Raw genomic sequence first — 18,112 nt, 5'->3', positions numbered from 1 at the left:
CCTACAACAGTTATTTTTAAACAAAGTGAACTGGGCAAATTATCACTATCTGGAACAATTATATGAAATCAGGATTGAGTGATTATTCTGAAATTTTTAGTACATTTCCTGCACTGCTTTTCAATAATATTTAAGAATCTCTATAGGGTTTCACATCTCCATAGCACTATTAAAAGATAATTCAAAACCAATTCCATGCCTATCAAGGAGGTAGTATCCCTTATTTTTTAGAAGAAAACAGAAAAATGAAATATCACTTCAAGCAAACATACTCAGTGGCAAAGTGGAATGGCAGCAGGGTTATGCTCAAAACCAAAAGTTACAGTAGTTTTTTTCCTAAAGACTGCAATATTCTCTCTGACATAACCACCAGAAACAAAGTACCTTTTAACTATAGATACTATTATTTTTGCAAAAGACATTTCCATAAATCCCTTGTGTTTAGTAATTTTTTTAAAAGAAAAACTGATTTTGTCATTTAATTACAGCAGAACCCATTAACTTCAATATATTAAAAAAAACCAACAAAACAAAACCAACATTCTTACAGCAGAAACACACAGAGAAAATGTTATTATTATTGGACTTACATGCCTGGACTCTACCTTCTTCCCATCTTAGACCCCGATTGCTTGAAAGACCACTTGCATTCCATTCAAATTTAATTCAGTTGTGAGTTGTACTCACAATTATGTTTCATTTTATTTTCAGCTTCTTAGCATAACAGTGGAAGGAAAAGACCTGAACCACTCTGGTGTAGCTCCCACCACTGCTTGAAGCAATTCCTCCTACTTGATGTATATAGGCAGTTTCTCTGTTTTGTCAGTTTAAGGTAAGAAATCAGACTCCAGCAGAAGATTCAGGAAGACTATTTTATGATGGTAAAAGTGAATGACAATCTATAAAATTAGCCTGCATTATCTACATATTTAACAGTAAAGAAGTATAAAATATTCAAAAGTTCTGAGGTAATTCACATTACCATATGTATCTACTAAAAATACATTGAGAAAACAGCAGCAGACTATTTAACTCAGACTGCACTTGAAAACATCAACAGTCTAATACTGCCAACAAGAAAAAGTTTTGCTCCATCCTACACCCACTCTTATTCTTCCCTCCTCCCATATACCAAACCTGGCTATGCCATCCTATTCCATCCCTAGTGCTAGTTCTGCTACTTGTCAAGCTATTCAGTGCACTGATTTAACTCATTAATCTAGCAGAAAACTATGAGGTTTTTTTTTATCTTGGGCTCATTTTCTAACATGATAGAAATGTTAGAAACATTGGAGCTCACAAAACAGTCTGCCACATAAGTTATATGTATGGAAGCAAGGGGAAAAAAACGGGAGGGAGAGAAAGAACAGGGACCTGTCCAGGAAGCATTAATTTGGCTCTTCAAGTTTCATGAAACCATGCTTAAGTTACTATTACAAAATACAATACAGTGTTCACAACACACTATGATGTAACAGCATCAATCAGTTTATCAAAGAAAATGCTTTTCTTCTCAGAATATATATGATTAAGGCTGCCTGACAGTTTTCAGTATTTAATATTGTGAAGAGATTGTGATCATTATGAGCAGGACTATTAAAAAGATTTCACTACAGACAGAATACTGTCTTCTATGCTATTTTTGGATCAAACTTCCTTATCACGGTATAGAATTAACAACCCAAATAATTTGATTTCTAAGGCTAATATAGCTGTATGACCGTGTTTACTTTAGCAAACCTGTTCCACGTGCTTCTGCAACATCATGCAGAGCTAGTGATCAAGTTTGCAAGACAAGAAAAATATTCTAGAATTGACTGCTTCTTCCTTTTTAAAAGTTATGTCACACGATGTTACAGAAATTCACGACATCTTTTCTAAATTTATGATGTTTCTTTTTCTCCCCATGGTCTTACTGAGAACCTTTTAACATTAAGATGACCAGACACTTTCATGTAATTAATTTATATAAAAGATTTTTGTGCCAATTTCATTTAACTTACAAGAGTTTTTAACCCTTGTTTGGCTATTAATGCCTCATTACATTTGCTGAGATGAACTTACCTCCTCCCAGACTATTTTGCCAGATCTTTCTTGCAGTTGTTCTTTGCACCTATCCTAAATATTATCTACTCTTCTTTCTTAACTACAGATGGCAAGAACTGTATGCATCATTTCAGATGAAGTTTCATCTGTGCTACCCACTCTGCTCCAGATTGCTTTCTTTCCAAACAGTCTAGCTTCCTCAGAGCAGCTTCTTGTAAAGTTACCTGTGTATTGACAATATTTCCCTTGCATCAAATATCACAACACACCATACTGTGTATGTACACGTACATATGTATGGTATGTATAAATATGTGTGTATATATATAAATTATAAATAATGCATATATGTATAAATACATAAATATGTATGTACATATTTATATGTACACATACATATAAATACTAAGTAAGACTCAAGACCAATCCCTAGTGTACTCCACTGCAATTATTCCTATTTAATAATCACTCTTCTAATTCTACTAGTCATCTCTACCAGCTCCTTCTCTACAATCCTTTTACTAATCTCTACCTTAAGTAATAATTGTCTATATTGAATCATATCAAGTATTTCAACTTAGTCCCAATAAATAAGACTCCAAAAGACTTGGGCACCTGATCAAGTTATGTTGTGGTTCAACCTGGCAGGTAGCTAAAACAACCACACAGCTGTTCACTCACACCACCCCAGCGGGAATGGGGGAAGAGAATAAAAAAAAAAAAAAAGGTAGAACTTGTGGGTTGAGATAAAGACCATTTCATAGGACCGGGGGGGGGGGGGGGGGGGGGGGGGGGGGGGGAGGAAGAGAATAATAATAATGATTAGGCTAATAATAACAATGATGATGATGATGATGATAATGATAAAAGAATATACAAAACAAGTGATGCACAGCACAATTGCTCACCACCCACTGACCGATGACCAGTTAGTTCCCGAGCCACAGCCCCTCCCCAGCCAACTTCCCCCAGTTTATATACTGAGCATGATGTCATATGGTATGGAACATCCCTTTGGCCGGTTTGGGTCAGCTGTCCTAGCTGTGTCCCCTCCCAGCTTCCTGTGCACCTCCAGCCTTCTTGCTGGCAGGCCAGAGCACGGGAAGCTGAACAGTCCTTGACTGCTTAGCAACAACTAAACCATCAGTATGTTACCACCATTATTTTCATCCTAAATCCAAAACACAGCACTATGCCAGCTATCAGGAAGAAAACTAACTCTATCCCAGCTGAAACCAGGACAAGTTATTAGAGCAACAATGAAATACAGTATGTCAGCTGAGCTATGGTAACAAACCACATACGTGTTCTTCACCACAACAAAGTAAGTAATTCAGTTTAGCTTAATCCCCCAGCACAGTGGAAAAAAGTTGAACCAAATTACAAGTGGACAGAGAAGCTAACTGATTGACCTGGTAACTTAGTGAGTTTTCTTTATAGGTCAATTCTTCAATTCCCCCAAATAAACTCTAATATCCTTATTAGCATTTTTGAGTTCAAGGAATTCTAGCAATCTTCATATGAAAAGATACACAGTCCAACTGGCTTTACTAACTAGGTGGAGCTTAAAAATCATATAATCACACATAATATAGAATAATTTAGGCTGAAACAAAAATTTGGAGGTCATCTCTTCTAACCCCGTGCTCAAAGCACAGCTAATTTCAAAGTTACATTAGGTTTCTCAGGGCTTTGTGTCCAGTCAGGTTCCAATTGTCTCCAAGAATGGAGATTGCAAAACTGCTCTAGACAACCTGTTCCAGTGTCTGAGCACCTTCACTGTCAAGAGTTTTTTCCTTCATTTATAAAAGATTCAGTTTCAAAAGCAAATGAGTTCTAGACCAACATTTACTTAAAACAAACCCAGTTTATGAACATTCAATTCAAAGTAACTTCATATTACAATTCTTACAGTGTTTTAACTCACTATCAAAATAAACACCATTCTTTGATTTAAGAAGTTACAGGCAAAGGTCTTGGCAGCTTCAAATCTTACTCTGCTGTATTGCTCTCATAATACCTCTTCTGCCAGAGATTCTAATTCAAAAATAATATATTTTATTCATACCACACCTATTTCTTTAGATCATAATAGCAACAGTGCTTCCCCACCAAGCTCACTTTAATTTCCATTTTCTAGGAACACACATTCTTCATCTTCCAGCTCGGATTTCTAGTTCACTGTGTTTTTGCTACCCCAGCCACAGCTAGTTTTCTGTCTACATGTTGCACTCAATTGTTCTGCTCCAGGTTCTGCAGATGTTTCAGTCAACTACAGAAGATAATTTCCAGAAGCTTACCTAATGTTTTTTGTCTCTCCCTACCTGCCCTGAACTGCTACATGCATATCACTATTTCATCATGCTCTTTGCTTCCTCCTCCCAAATAAGCTTGCTTCTATTCAGAAGTTTTTACACCTCAGTGTATACCTAGCTTGTTCTTGTCTTCCATATCTTACCTAAAGAACCTCAAGATCAAGAGAATTAATTCTTTACACGCAATTATTGTACTACAGTGCATAAGAAAAGTATTTTTTGTAAAACACCTTTGACTCAAATCTTTGAATAACTATACTAATTTCTACTGACATTAATGATGGAAAATACTAATCTTTCAGATGAATTAGTAACAGAAAAAGTGCTACGTACTATAAAATACCACTATGATATTAAACCTCCTAGATAAGACTGACTGCAGTGACTTGTGACCACGTATCTTTCTCCACACTAATCTCCAATTCTGTGTCAACTTGATTTTCTGTGGTGTGAAGAGCAACACTGGCTCACAATCTTGCAGAATTCATCCCAAAGACCACAGCAAAAATTAGCCTAGTCCACATTGATGGCCAGTGTACAAAACTCCTTTCACCAAATAAAATGAAGTTTTATCCGACAGGTGTTTTGCTTTGATACTTTGCAAGCTGGACATAAGACTACCACTGCAGCTATTTTCATGGTATCAATGTTTAATATTGCTGTGTACACTCAGAACTGTGATTCTGAAACAGTGTAACATGTAAAAATCTTTTTCCCATTTGCAAATTCTAAGTCCTCATTCTGAAACACTAAGGCATCAAAGACTTACTAAGATCTCCCTGCCCAAATTGGAGGTCCCAGAAAACCGGACACCCATCTACAAGAAGGGTCAGAAGGAGGATCCCGGGAACTACAGGCCTGTCAGCCTGACCTCCGTGCCAGGGAAGATTATGGAGAGGTTCATCTTGAGGGCACTCACAGGGCATGTGCAGGACACCCAAAGGATCAGGCCCAGCCAGCACGGGTTCATGAAAGGCAGGTCCTGCTTGACCAACCTGATCTCCTTCTATGACCAGGTGACCCACCAAGTGGATGAGGGAAAGGCCGTGGATGTTGTCTACCTGGACTTTAGTAAAGCCTTTGACAGCGTCTCCCACAGCATTCTCCTGGAGAAACTGGCGGCTCGTGGCTTAGACAGGTTTACTCTTTGCTGGGTAAAGAACTGGCTGGACAGCTGAGCTCAGAGAGTTGTGGTGAACGGAGATAAATCCAGTTGGCGGCCAGTCACAAGTGGTGTTCCCCAGGGCTCAGTTTTGAGGCCGGTCTTGTTCAATATCTTTATAGATGATCTGGATGAGGGAATCGAGTGCACCCTCAGTAAGTTTGCAGATGACACCAAGTTGGGTGGGAGTGTTCATCTGCTGGAGGGTAGGAGGGCTCTGCAGAGGGATCTGGACAGGCTGGATCCATGGGCAGAGGTCAACTGTATGAGGTTTAATAAGGCCAAATGCAGGGTCCTGCACTTCGGCCACAACAACCCCATGCAACGCTACAGGCTTGGGGAAGAGTGGCTGGAGAGCTGCCTGGCGGAAAAGGACCTGGGGGTGCTGGTTGACAGCCGGCTGAATATGAGCCGGCAGTGTGCCCAGGTGGCCAAGAAGGCCAACTACATCCTGGCCTGTATCAGAAATAGTGTGGCCAGCAGGAGTAGGGAAGTGATCGTGCCCCTGTACTCAGCACTGGTGAGGTCACACCTCGAATACTGTGTTCAGTTTTGGGCCCCTCACTACAAGAAGGACATTGAGGTGCTTGAGTGTGTCCAGAGAAGGGCAACGAAGCTGGTGAGGGGTCTGGAGCACAATTCTTTTGAGGAGCGGCTGAGGGAACTGGGGTTGTTCAGTCTGGAGAAGAGGAGGCTGAGGGGAGACCTTATCGCTCTCTACAACTACCTGAAAGGGGGTTGTGGCGACATGGGTGTTGGTCTCTTCTCCCAAGTAACTAGCAATAGGACAAGAGGAAATGGCCTCAAGTTGCTCCAGGGGAGGTTTAGACTAGATATTAGGAAAGATTTCTTTACTGAGAGAGTGGTCAAGCATTGGAACAGGCTGCCCAGGGAGGCAGTAGAGTCACCATCACTGGAAGTGTTCAGAAAACATGTAGGATATGGTTTAGTAGGCTTGGTGGTGTTGGGTTGATGGTTGGGCTTGATGATCTTGAAGGTCTTTTCCAACCTTAATGATTCTGTGATTCTACACCACAAATTAAGCTATAGTATAGCTTATAAAATAAATTAAACTATAGTATAGCTTAAAAAAAAAAAGTATAATTTTAGGTAGATATTTAGCCTGGAAAACCCATCCTGAACACTTACATTTATCTAAGTTGTATTAAAACACCAGCAACAAAAATTCCACACCCTGAGAACAAGTTCTCAAAAAGGTGTTAGCCATCACTACTCTACATTAGTTATTTTAATAACTAGATTATTTATTTCATATTTCTGTTAGTAATTTTTATCCCCCTTTTCAAAAACCCAAATATTCAAGCAGCAATTAAAAAATCTTTTCTGAACTGCACAAAGATCTTCAACAAGGAAACTGTGACAGTGGTTTTTTTATATAGAAAAAGAAACATGGGCTTCCAAAGTGAAAAAAAAGATGGCAGCGCACCTAAAATAATTTTAAGTCAGAAGCTGGCTAGGAGGCAGAAAGTGCCAATCAATAGCATTTAATGAAATACTGATGTCCATTTAGCAAAATATTGTTCTTCACTTCCAAAAACACACAGGTTTGTCTAATTTAAAGAGCTATTTAATATAGGTTTGCAAATGATCAAAATTCTTCCACAAAAAGAAGCTTAAATGAGAACTTGTATTATAATTAGATCTAAAATAGCAGAATCCTCACTTGTTACTTTTATGTAGCAACACTGATAGGAGGTCTGGATTTCCTGTGATTTATCAGCCCAAGAATGACAGAGAATTAAGAGCATTTAAATTTAAGAAACAAATACTAAATTATCTTCTGGAAAACACTGCTCTTGTCCTTTTTAATTTCCAGCTATTGGCCTTTTCTAGTAAAAGTGTTGAGGGTTTTTTTCGTAAAAAAATAAATTGAAGGTAGAAAGCTTTATTTATTTATTGCACATTAACAATATCAGGAAAATGCAACACTGATATAATGCTACCTATTTTGCAGGGTAATAACTTCATGTGACTTAAGACTGTAAGATATTTTATTTTCCACATTAGGATATTTGTGGAGTAAGTCATGCGTTAAGAAATTTAATAAGGTATTTGTAACAATTATTGTCAGAGGAATACACTTTCAGAAAAACGCAGTCTATTCCCATGTAAGATATATAGCACATAAAAGGTATATGAGGAAAGCACATAAAAGATTCCCTATAAGCCTTGCTTTTCATCACACTGACTGATTTAATTTAAAAACAAAAATGAATTGTAATTCATGTGCACATAAGCCAAAGGAATACAAAAACGCTGATCTCCAGTGCATCTCTGTACTAGCAACCAACACACACATTAACGTTGCTGCTATTCCAGCTCTGTTTAGGGCAATGAACACTGAAAACTCTCTTCCTAGAAGCAAAAGACATTTAATTGTTTTATTTTTCTGAAGAGTGCTATTTTGATACAGAGTTACAGTCAGGACTAAAACCAATTTTGTCTCTACTGATACATTTATGTACTTTCTGGAGAGTTACTGATTATATGATTAGTTTAACTTTAGTACAGATTTCTTTAGCCTAATAACTGTGTGATTATGTTTAACAGCCTACTCTCATAGTCCTTAGGCTGTACTTGCCTCAAGGCTAACATTTCAGCTATGTGTAAATAGTTAATCACAAGAAATGTGTGCGTGGGTGTAGAACCAAGAGGCCTCATGAAATCAAAACAAAGAAGAGTTAAGAGAAAGGACTGAGAGACTAATGAGTACAGAGAAGATATCTTAACCTTGAGCACAGAAACGTCCTAGCAGGAGTGCTCAAACAAGGGTGATGAGAAAGAATCCCTTGGCTGTACAACAGAAGGGACAAACATCCAAGGAGAAGAAACTATCCTCAGGAGACCTGTGACCATAAAAGGGAAAAAGGAGTAGGGGGCTAACTCCCCAAACGACCACCGACGACCACCCGAGACCCCCGTGCATGCGTAGTGTAGTTTTGCAACGCCAGCATTATGTAAATGTAGTAGGCAGGGAGGTGGAGATTTTTCAGAAAATGTGTGAATATTCATGTCTTCAAGGTATATAAAGGATGAACTTTTGCTTCAGGGCATGCACGTTAGGTGGAGCGAACCCCCGTGCATCCAGCGCTGCAATAAAGAATGCCTGCCTTCTAAAACTTCAAACTAAGTGTTCGAGGGTTTTCTTGCTGACGTTTTCGGTAACACTACCCAAACTACCAGCTTCCTCAGAAATTACAACTTCTAAAACATATTTCTTGCAGGTTTTTTTGCATGCAAATGCAGAAGTGATTTTCAGGCTATCTTAGCAGAACACAAGTTACTCTTAAAAATAATTTTAAAAATACAAATATCTTGAACTAAAAAAAAAAAAACAAACCACCACCAAACAAAACCCCCACATACACTAATTAAGCCTTATTTCTCGAATTCTAACTTTTAGGAATATTTGAACGTTTTAGCATTAAGGAAATCATATTTGTTGAGACCTAACTGCCAGATCCATCAAAGTTTCATAAACTACTCTATTAGTATCAGAATAGCAAAAAATACAATTTTGCAATTCTTCTTTCAGGGATATGAAGACTGAAACAAGTATGACCTAACTCTCCAAAAACTGAAAACAGCACTACAATCTGCTGCCTAGGAAGAGGCACTACTGAGTAACTTATCAGGTGAAGTTTCAGGTGTGTTAATGGAACCTGGGCTGAGTAAAGTAAAAACAAAATAATAATAATTTCAAAAAACAAAACAAATTAGCTTTTTTCTCCTAAACACACTTGACAATAAACAGCATAAAATGGTGAAATGAAATATCGCACTACAGTAAGCTGTATTTTAGAAGAGACTTCTGTTTTTCTAGAGCCTGTCACTCACCATAGGAATAAAATTTTGAAGACTGAATTTATCTTTTTAGGACTCTAATGAAAATTATTATTACAACTTTGTGAACAGAACATTGCTTGTAACGCAATTTACTAGACCTGAAGGCATGCACACGTGCAATCCTCTCTTGAATTCTGTTAAATTTTAGCAGTTCCTGGTAACATATTCTATGGTTTAACTACACACTGCCTAAAAAAACAGTTCTCCATAGTAATTTTGAGTTTCCCTTCCTCTTCCTTGTTTCTAAAAAACATCCTTGCATCATTCCATTAAAAACAAAAAATACCCATTTCTAATGGATAGCTAAACCATATACTATCAGTAACTCATCTCAAAGATGAATATCCTCATGTTTTCAATACACCCTTACTGCTTTGTTCATCTTCACATTTAGTTTCACTACCTGATTGAAATCAAATCAAATTCTGCAATGTTTTCCTCACTGTACATCACAACATAACTGCAAGCGTCTGTAACAGTGATGCAAATATATGCTCTGTATCTACCTGTCTTTACTCAGTTGCACACAATGGACAGCTCAATGCCTATACCCCTTCCTTCATTATCAAAACATTGATTTTATTCACTTCTAGTTAACAGCCATGTTCAAAATGATAATGCAAGACAAAAAGAACTGAACTTGAGATGTTACATCTGCCTGAAAAAGTACCAACTACTACCATTTTCCCTGTCAAAATCATAGAATGGTTTGAGTTGGATGGGACCTTAAAGATCATCTAGCTCCAGTCCCCCTGCCCATGGGCAGGGACACCTTCCACTAGACCAGGTTGCTCAAAGCCCCATCCAACCTGGCCTTGAACACTTCCAGGGATGGGGCACCTGCAACTTCTCTGGGCAAACTCTTCCAGTGCCTCACCACCCTCATAGTGAAGAATTTCTTACTTCTATCTAGTCTGAATCTAACATCTTTCAGTTTAAAGTCATTACCCCTTGTCTTCTCACTACATGCCCTTGCAAAATGTCCCTCTCCAGCTTTCTTGTAGGCCCCCTTCAGGTACTGGAAAGCTGCTATAAGGTCTCCCCAGAACCTGCTCTTCTCCAGGCTGAACAATCCCGTTGAAATCTCTCTAGATGGCAGCACAACCCTCTAGCACATCAGCCACTGCTCCCAGTTTTGTGTCATCAGCAAACTTGCTGAGGGTACACTCTGCCCCATAATCCAGATCATTAATGAAGATGTTAAACAGAAAAAAAAAAAAAATGCTAAAATTGGCAAGTTCTCTATAAAAGGAAAGAAACTTCACTAGTATGGAAAATTGTATTCAATTCTTAAAACATTCTATATTTCCTGCCTTAAGCTACTACTTCGCTTTTCTAGGTACCAATAATGTAAATACACTTTAACCTACCATTGTTACATTTAAGTTGCAGACAAAGTTTTACACATAATTTAACACCCCAGAGTTAAGCCCACAACCATCAATCCATTTTGATGTTACAACTACAAAGGCTGTAACTATATCATTAACAGAAAAGCTTCTCCAAGTGCTCAGTTCCTAAAGACATGAGTCTGTTGCAAATTTAAACTAGTTGGCAGACTTCCCTCCTAAAAGTGACAATGGCTCCTCTGATTAGTGAGGCACCTTTCCTCCCCAATTACTACCACCTCCTCTTCCCATTATTAGTCAACTGCAATACTGGCACACAGCCCATGTTAACAAACACAGAGCCCCTTACTGCCTTTCTAATGTTGGCATACCGCCTTTGAGAGTGGGACCTCACTAATTTGAAAATAAACCTATCAAAATCTTTTTATAAACAGCAGTAACTTACTGGAGGCTTCTTGTGTACATTAAGTAAGCTAGAACAGCATGTTTAAGATAGCACTTAAGACTAACGTGGATTGAACAAAGGAGAATCAGCACCATGCAGCTCAATCGTATTCAGTGCCTTTTGCTAAAAATGTATCTCCTTTAAGATGCGACACAACTCAAGATAGCATGGGCATGAAATTCACAGAAAGAAAGCATTTGGAGTTTTTACACTATGATATATGTACATCCATCCTATGATAAAACTATGATTACATTCATTCCCCATGCATTTTAGAATAGGGTGCATATAGCACAATACTGTAAGATGAAGAAATGTTTTTCTTAACATAAGTTTAAGTCTAGTGGCACATTTTCACTTCAGAATAAGCCTTAAGTCCTACTCATTATTGTCCCTATCTTCCTGTTGTCCACCAGTACAAGTCTGATTTATGTTTAGTGATACTTTAAGCTTGGGCTAGTAGGCCTGTGTGGATTACAGCCCTAACGTCTCTGAAAGACCAGATACTTTTGAAACCAGTATCTAGTTGAAGAAAAGGTAACTAGGGCAGACACTGAAGAAAAAGTAAAGTTAATTAGAAGTACTAGCAAATGTGAAAAAAACACTCCACCCCAAAACAATTCTCAATAGCCAACTTATCCATCCACAGCATTTTACCTTCCTTTGCTGTTCTGCACCAGTCTCAAATATCCTGTAACATTGCACAGTGCACCTGAACGCCAAACTAGCTATAATTGCAAGAGTTCACTTCCATATGGCTGCCTAGAAGACTGCATCTTAACCTAAAGTCACAGGCACTGTGATTGGCTCTGGACCCTAACTGCTACAATTGCCTTTATCTGTAACAGCTCACCACACTTAAATAATATTAATGCTACTTGATAGCAATTAAAAGTTATCAAATCACTGCTAACTACCCAAGAATCTACCATCTGTGACCTGTCTCATTAGAGCAGGGACACAGTATGAACATCACTAAGATCAAACTCAGACACTCAAAGATTCTTTATCTTCTTAACAGAAACTAAAATCTTAATACAAGGTTAATTGAGACCACCATATTTACACACTTCTCTGTCCAAACATTTCTCAATGTCCCTCTCTCTCCATCAGCATTCCCACATTTCAGTCAGCCAACTTTAAAATAAAAGCATAACTATGCCTCTTCTCCAGCACTGAAATGAAACAAGGATCTAAAACAATTATAAGGTTTTCGCATGTGTCACTAATCAACTGTAAGTTTTGCAAATTTCTTAATATATGGAAGGTTATTGTTTACATGATTAGTTTAACTTTAGTATAGAATTCTTTAGCCTAATAACTGTGTGATTATGTTTAACGGCCTACTCTCACAGTCCTTAGGCTGTACTTCCTCAATGCTAACATTGTAACTATGTGTAAAGCAGGCCTCATGAAAATTAAAACAACGAAGAATTAAGAGCAAGGACTGAGAGATTAAAGAGAACAGAGAAGATATCTTAACCCTGAGAATAGAAACATCCTAGCAGGAATGCTCTAACAAGGATGATAAGAAGGAACCGCTTGGCTGAACAATAGAAGGGGCGAACATCCAAGGAGAAGAAATTATCCTCAAGAGACCCGTGACCATAAAAGGGAAAAAGGAGTAGGGGGCTAACTCCCCAAACGACCACCAACGACCACCCGAGACCCCCGCGCATGCGTAGTGTAGTTTTGCAATGCCAGCATTATGTAAATGTAATAGATAAGCAAGGAGGCAGTGATTTCTTGGAAAATGTGTGAATATTCGTGTCCTTAAGGTATATAAAGGATGAACTTTTGTTTCAGCGCACACATGTTAGGAGGAGATATCCCCCATGCGTCCAGCGCTGCAATAAAGATGTCTGCTTAATAACACTTTGATGTTATTAAGTTTGAATTTCTTAAGTTTGGATTTCTTTGAATCAGAATCAAGAATGCTAGTATTTTTTTTCCTTAAAGACAAGCAAATATTAGGTTGTTCATTTCAAACTGAATAGACACACAATAGTTCATGTGGCCTACAGAGCATGCGCACACACACAATGTAAAGAGGTCTAGTATCACCAAATTCCACATTTATTTCAGACTCCTAAATAGATGGATTACTACAGTTACTTAAATAAGCAACAGATGAGTTTTGCATTGCATACAGGTTTATAAACTTAGGCCCCAACACCACCACTAGCAGAAAGTACAAAGGTATTGCAATATTCAGAGACATTTCCTGCATCAGTATTTGCACAATCTAATGCTTCTCTCATTAAGTCATGATGTTATTACTGGATAGTGCACACAAAGAATTTTGAATGAGCAGGGCAGCAGGAAATTTTATGCAGTAACAACACTGAAAGGAACAAGAATGCTTCTAATCCATTATTTACAGGTTTAAAGGGCACTTAGCTCTTTTGCTGCCTTCGATTAAATATGAAATAAGTTAAGATTTCAAATGTGCTTTATGAAAGCTAGTATTTATGAACTAATAAAAGCAGACATCTCTTCCCTTTCTTATCTAATCAATTCAGGGAACTATACTGCTTACACTGTTACAACAGTAACTACATTATCAACTCCTGCACACATTACTCATGAATTTCCCAAATACAAGATCTAACATCCGAGCAGCTACCAATCTGGCCTTTATAACTGCTTCAAATATCAGTATTTAACATTAAGATTATATTCCTTGGACAAATTTTAATTTATCCTTCATGTGAAGGATGAGGGTGTATTTAAATGATCCACCATGGCCACATATAAACTAGAATCACAAGACGACACAGTGATTTATATGCCAGTAATAGATTCATCATCTTTTCAGTTTTTGATTTTAAGAAGCTGTTTCCTTGAACCCAATAGTTTTAATACATTGTCCCTTCACTGCTATTAATGCAAATTAGAACACTGTGATTTTGAGAAACTGGAATTCCAACAGGGTTTATACTGGTCTACAAGTATAGACTTAAATAAGAAAAACCTTTAATACAAGCACCTTTCAAATATTTAGTTAGTTTAGCAGATTTTTCTCCTTTGAAATTATTTATCAGAAACTATTTAGACTCTCCTCTTTCTGATGCAAAGTTGTTTTTGTTTTCTTCTTCTGCATGTCTCCAGCTGAAAATTTAACAGTTTCATACTTTGAGATATTCCAAGAAAGGCTTATATCCTAAAAAGAATTGCACAGATTTTTTGCACTTAGCTGAAGTAAGTGCTGAAATCAACAGTATTCTTTATATTATCATTAGGGAGCACTGACTGAGACTCCTTTAAAGTTGCAGCCTAAAGTTCTCCCAGGGCATCAGAATTTTTGACAGCCATTTTGTCAAGAGAGAACCCAAAAAAATGTGACTAATAATGTGTTTATTATAAAAGTTTCTGCTACTTGCTATAAAAACTACTGCACTGGGACTTCTAAATGGCGTATATAAAAAAAAACACCTAAGGTCTTCAGTTTCAAGTGTCTGATTTGCCCTCCTAAAACAACTTGCTATTTTGAGCATATTTTTTTTTTTTTTTAAACAATCCATGGATTAGTCCTGTGGCGAGAATTTTTTTGTTTTGTAGATTTATAAGACTCACTTATGTATTAACTACACAGGTAAACATCCATTTGTATTCTCTATTATCTCTATTTCTAATGACACAGGAATTTTGTTATTCTATAAACTGTTACTCTGAATACTGGTAACAATCTTAGAGGACTTACTGCAATATTAAATCTTTTATTATCTTCCCCTGGCACCACCATCTCTTTCTCAAATATACTGGAGTGGAATATACATTTTGTAGCACTCCGTAAACAAGCTACTAAGGACCTGACAAATCTGCTTCATGAAGGTAAGCTCCCTTTTAGGCATTTTAAGCAACTCCTGTGTTTTCTACTCAAAATATTAAATTCATTCTTATGAAAGGACTGCTTTAACACTGATTATTGTGTCTCTTCACTTTCAGATGTGGTAAATATACAAACCATTTATAGGATGCAGTTTTTTACTGATACGCAAATGGAATAGTATCTTGCGCTTGTGATAGCAAAGGAAAAAGCTTCTTTCAACCAGTTCCATTTTCTTAAGAACACATTTAGGATTAACTATGAAAACACTTTTGAACTTTATTCCAATTATATGTTTTTATATTGCAATTCAAAAGGAAATTTCAAATTAGTTGTTCGGGTTCTTAAGTCTATAGACCACCTCAGCTCCACAATAAAAGGAATAATAATTTAAAAAAATTAATCTCCACTTCAAAAATCGCGGCTATATGGATCTCAGTTTATTATTCACTTAAAGATTGTTTATTTACTTTTAAAAAAAACCTCTATGCTATTTAGAAACTCCTTCATACCCCGTGATGACAGTTTCAAATTTCACTATAACTACTGAGTAAAACATAAATATACTGTGAGCACCTAATCTTAAAAAGACAAGATGACAAGCTAAGTTTAATCCTCCCCTTTAACTATTATACATTGGAGTAAATGAAAATTAATGTACTTCATCTCCATTTCCAGGTAAGAATAGATTGGGAGTCATTCCAAGACCCCCATAAAACTGTATAATCCTGAAACTATGTTGGGTATGCAATTTTGATTAGCTAGTTAACAGTAGCACACATCTGCATTTGTTTGTTAATAACCCCTCATCTATTTGCTTTATTCTTCTGTTTTTCCCATTAACCAAGACTTCGAAGTCATAGAAGGTCTTTATTACAGATTTATGAAATTAATAATGTAGATTCAAATGTGGACTTCAAGGTACTATTCCAATACAAGCCAAAAATGTGAAGATGTTCCTGATTGTATCTGGTTTTTGCCAAATTAAGTAATTTGATTTCAGAAAAAGTGAGATGATAGATGCTACCAATTACTTTTTAACACTCTGATACACAATTTGGATGCACAAAGAATACAAAGATACAAAGATTGAAGGCAGTATGTCAGTACAAGACATACAGTTACAGGTCCCTGAACTCCACTATAAGACCTGCTCCAGGTCTTAGATATCCAAGTAGGAAATCTTTTTAAAAGGTGCCTGGTCCTGAAAGTACCTTCGCGACTTTCTGAGAGACATTAATTATAACATTGCTTCAGTGGAATGAGACAGTCCCCTGTATTTTCTGGTGCTTCAGCTCTTCCCTTATCCATCCAGTCTACCATAGGTTGGGTTGGTGTAATTTTAACCTACGTTAAAAAGGATTCTGTCCTCCCACACTGACACAGAGGGAGGACAAAGACTTGGGGAGCAGCTCTTCCATGAAGCTGAAGGGCCCTGGGGCAGCGGCGAGTGGCCATTTTAATTTAAGGACCTTGGGACCTGATGCTGCCGCTGATTCTCCTCCTCCTCCTCTGTGGTGCCCGGCTCCACCTCCCCACCCTCACACCACTAAGGATAGAGGGAGGCCCTTACCAGGAGGATAAGGAAACACACCCGCGAGTAGGGCAGACAAGCAGAAAGGTCTCAAGCACAACCATCCCGAAGGAGCTGGGTGCGAAATAGGCCCCCACACGGGGTGGGGGATGGAAGCAGTCCCGAGCACTCACCGCCGAGGGGGCGGGGAGATCCCGGCCAGGGACACAGGACCGGAGGCGAAGAGGGGAGAGATGGCTCCTGGCCCTAACAGAGGGAGGGAGGAAGGGGCAGAGCAGGGCAGGGAGGGGTCGCAGCGGTTACCTATACTGGGCAGCAGCCCCGCTATGGGTGAAACCAAAGTAGTTGCCGGTGGCCATTTTGGCATCTTCTCCCAGCCGACTGGGCACTGTGGCGACGATAACCAAGAGGCGGCGGCGGCGGCGGTCGGGGCCATGACAGGAGGCCCGGCAAGAGGAGGAGGGAAGAGGAGGGGACACAGACAAGAGACAGTAAGAGCGCGCGAGCGCCAGGTCAGACGCAGCACCTCAGGACTCCCCTCCCCATTCCCCTCCCCGCGCGCGGGCCGCATCGCCTCCCCCCCGCGCGCACGGACACACATAAACACTGAGCGCCGTTACTTACCATAGGTGAACGAAACTACCGGACATATAGGAATCATGAGTCCAAGCTGGCAGCGACAACAGCTTCTGAACTCTCAACCCCTCCTCCTCACGGCCACACTCGCTCCCGTGTCCGTGTGTGTTTCCTCCCCTCCCCCCCCACCCCTCCGCGACATACACACCAACACCCCGACAACGACGGAATGCGAACAGGCCAGGATCATGCACACGCGCGAGATATGTGAGGGGCCGCTGGGAGTTGTAGTCCGGCCCATGACTACACCCCCTCGCCCCCGCCCACGGAAGAACGCACTTAGTGCCTCAGGAGCCGCCACCATGCTTCAGGCGCGAATCCTCATGTGCGCTTGCGCGGGATGTGCAAAGGCTCTTGGGAGCTGTAGTTCCCACTCCCTGAGGCCCAGGCGCGAGAGACAGCTGCTCTCAGAGGAGTGCTGTACGTACCGCCCGCCTGCTCCCTTCCTCCTTCCATTATCCCCTGTTCTGCACTTCGGTCACAACAACCCCATGCAACGCTACAGGCTTGGGGAAGAGTGGCTGGAAAGCTGCCCGGCAGAAAAGGACCTGGGGGTGCTGGTTGACAGCCGGCTGAACATGAGCCAGCAGTGTGCCCAGGTGGCCAAGAAGGCCAACAGCATCCTGGCCTGTATCAGAAATAGTGTGGCCAGCAGGAGTAGGGAAGTGATTGTACCCCTGTACTCAGCACTGGTGAGGCTGCACCTGGAATACTGTGTTCAGTTTTGGGCCCCTCACTACAAGAAGGATGCTGAGGTGCTGGAGCGTGTCCAGAAAAGGGCAACAAAGCTGGTGAGGGGTCTGGAGCACAAGTCTTATGAGGAGCGGCTGAGGAAACTGGGGTTGTTCAGTCTGCAGAAAAGGAGGCTGAGGGGAGACCTCATTGTTCTCTACAACTACCTGAAAGGGGTTTGTGGTGAGGTGGGTGTT

At 39.5% G+C, this 18,112-nt stretch overlaps 1 protein-coding gene across 1 annotated transcript in view; it reads right to left on the bottom strand.

The window, feature by feature from the left end:
* The window catches only part of LOC309415249 (zinc finger RNA-binding protein-like), a gene marked incomplete at both ends in the record, with an annotated part of 49,787 nt that extends 32,579 nt beyond the window's left edge, over positions 1–17,208 (bottom strand). The window contains 2 exons of the mRNA XM_082012715.1: positions 16,851–16,935; positions 17,172–17,208. Coding sequence (XP_081868841.1) covers positions 16,851–16,935; positions 17,172–17,208 — 122 coding nt within the window. The remainder of the gene's footprint in view (positions 1–16,850; positions 16,936–17,171) is intronic.
* Positions 17,209–18,112: the final 904 nt, after the last annotated feature.

Source organism: Phaethon aethereus (assembly GCF_964289735.1).
Source record: "Phaethon aethereus genome assembly, chromosome: W".
NCBI lineage: Eukaryota > Metazoa > Chordata > Aves > Phaethontiformes > Phaethontidae > Phaethon > Phaethon aethereus.
The sequence above is the reverse complement of the archived record's forward strand: the minus strand, read 5'-3'. Positions and strand labels throughout refer to the sequence as shown.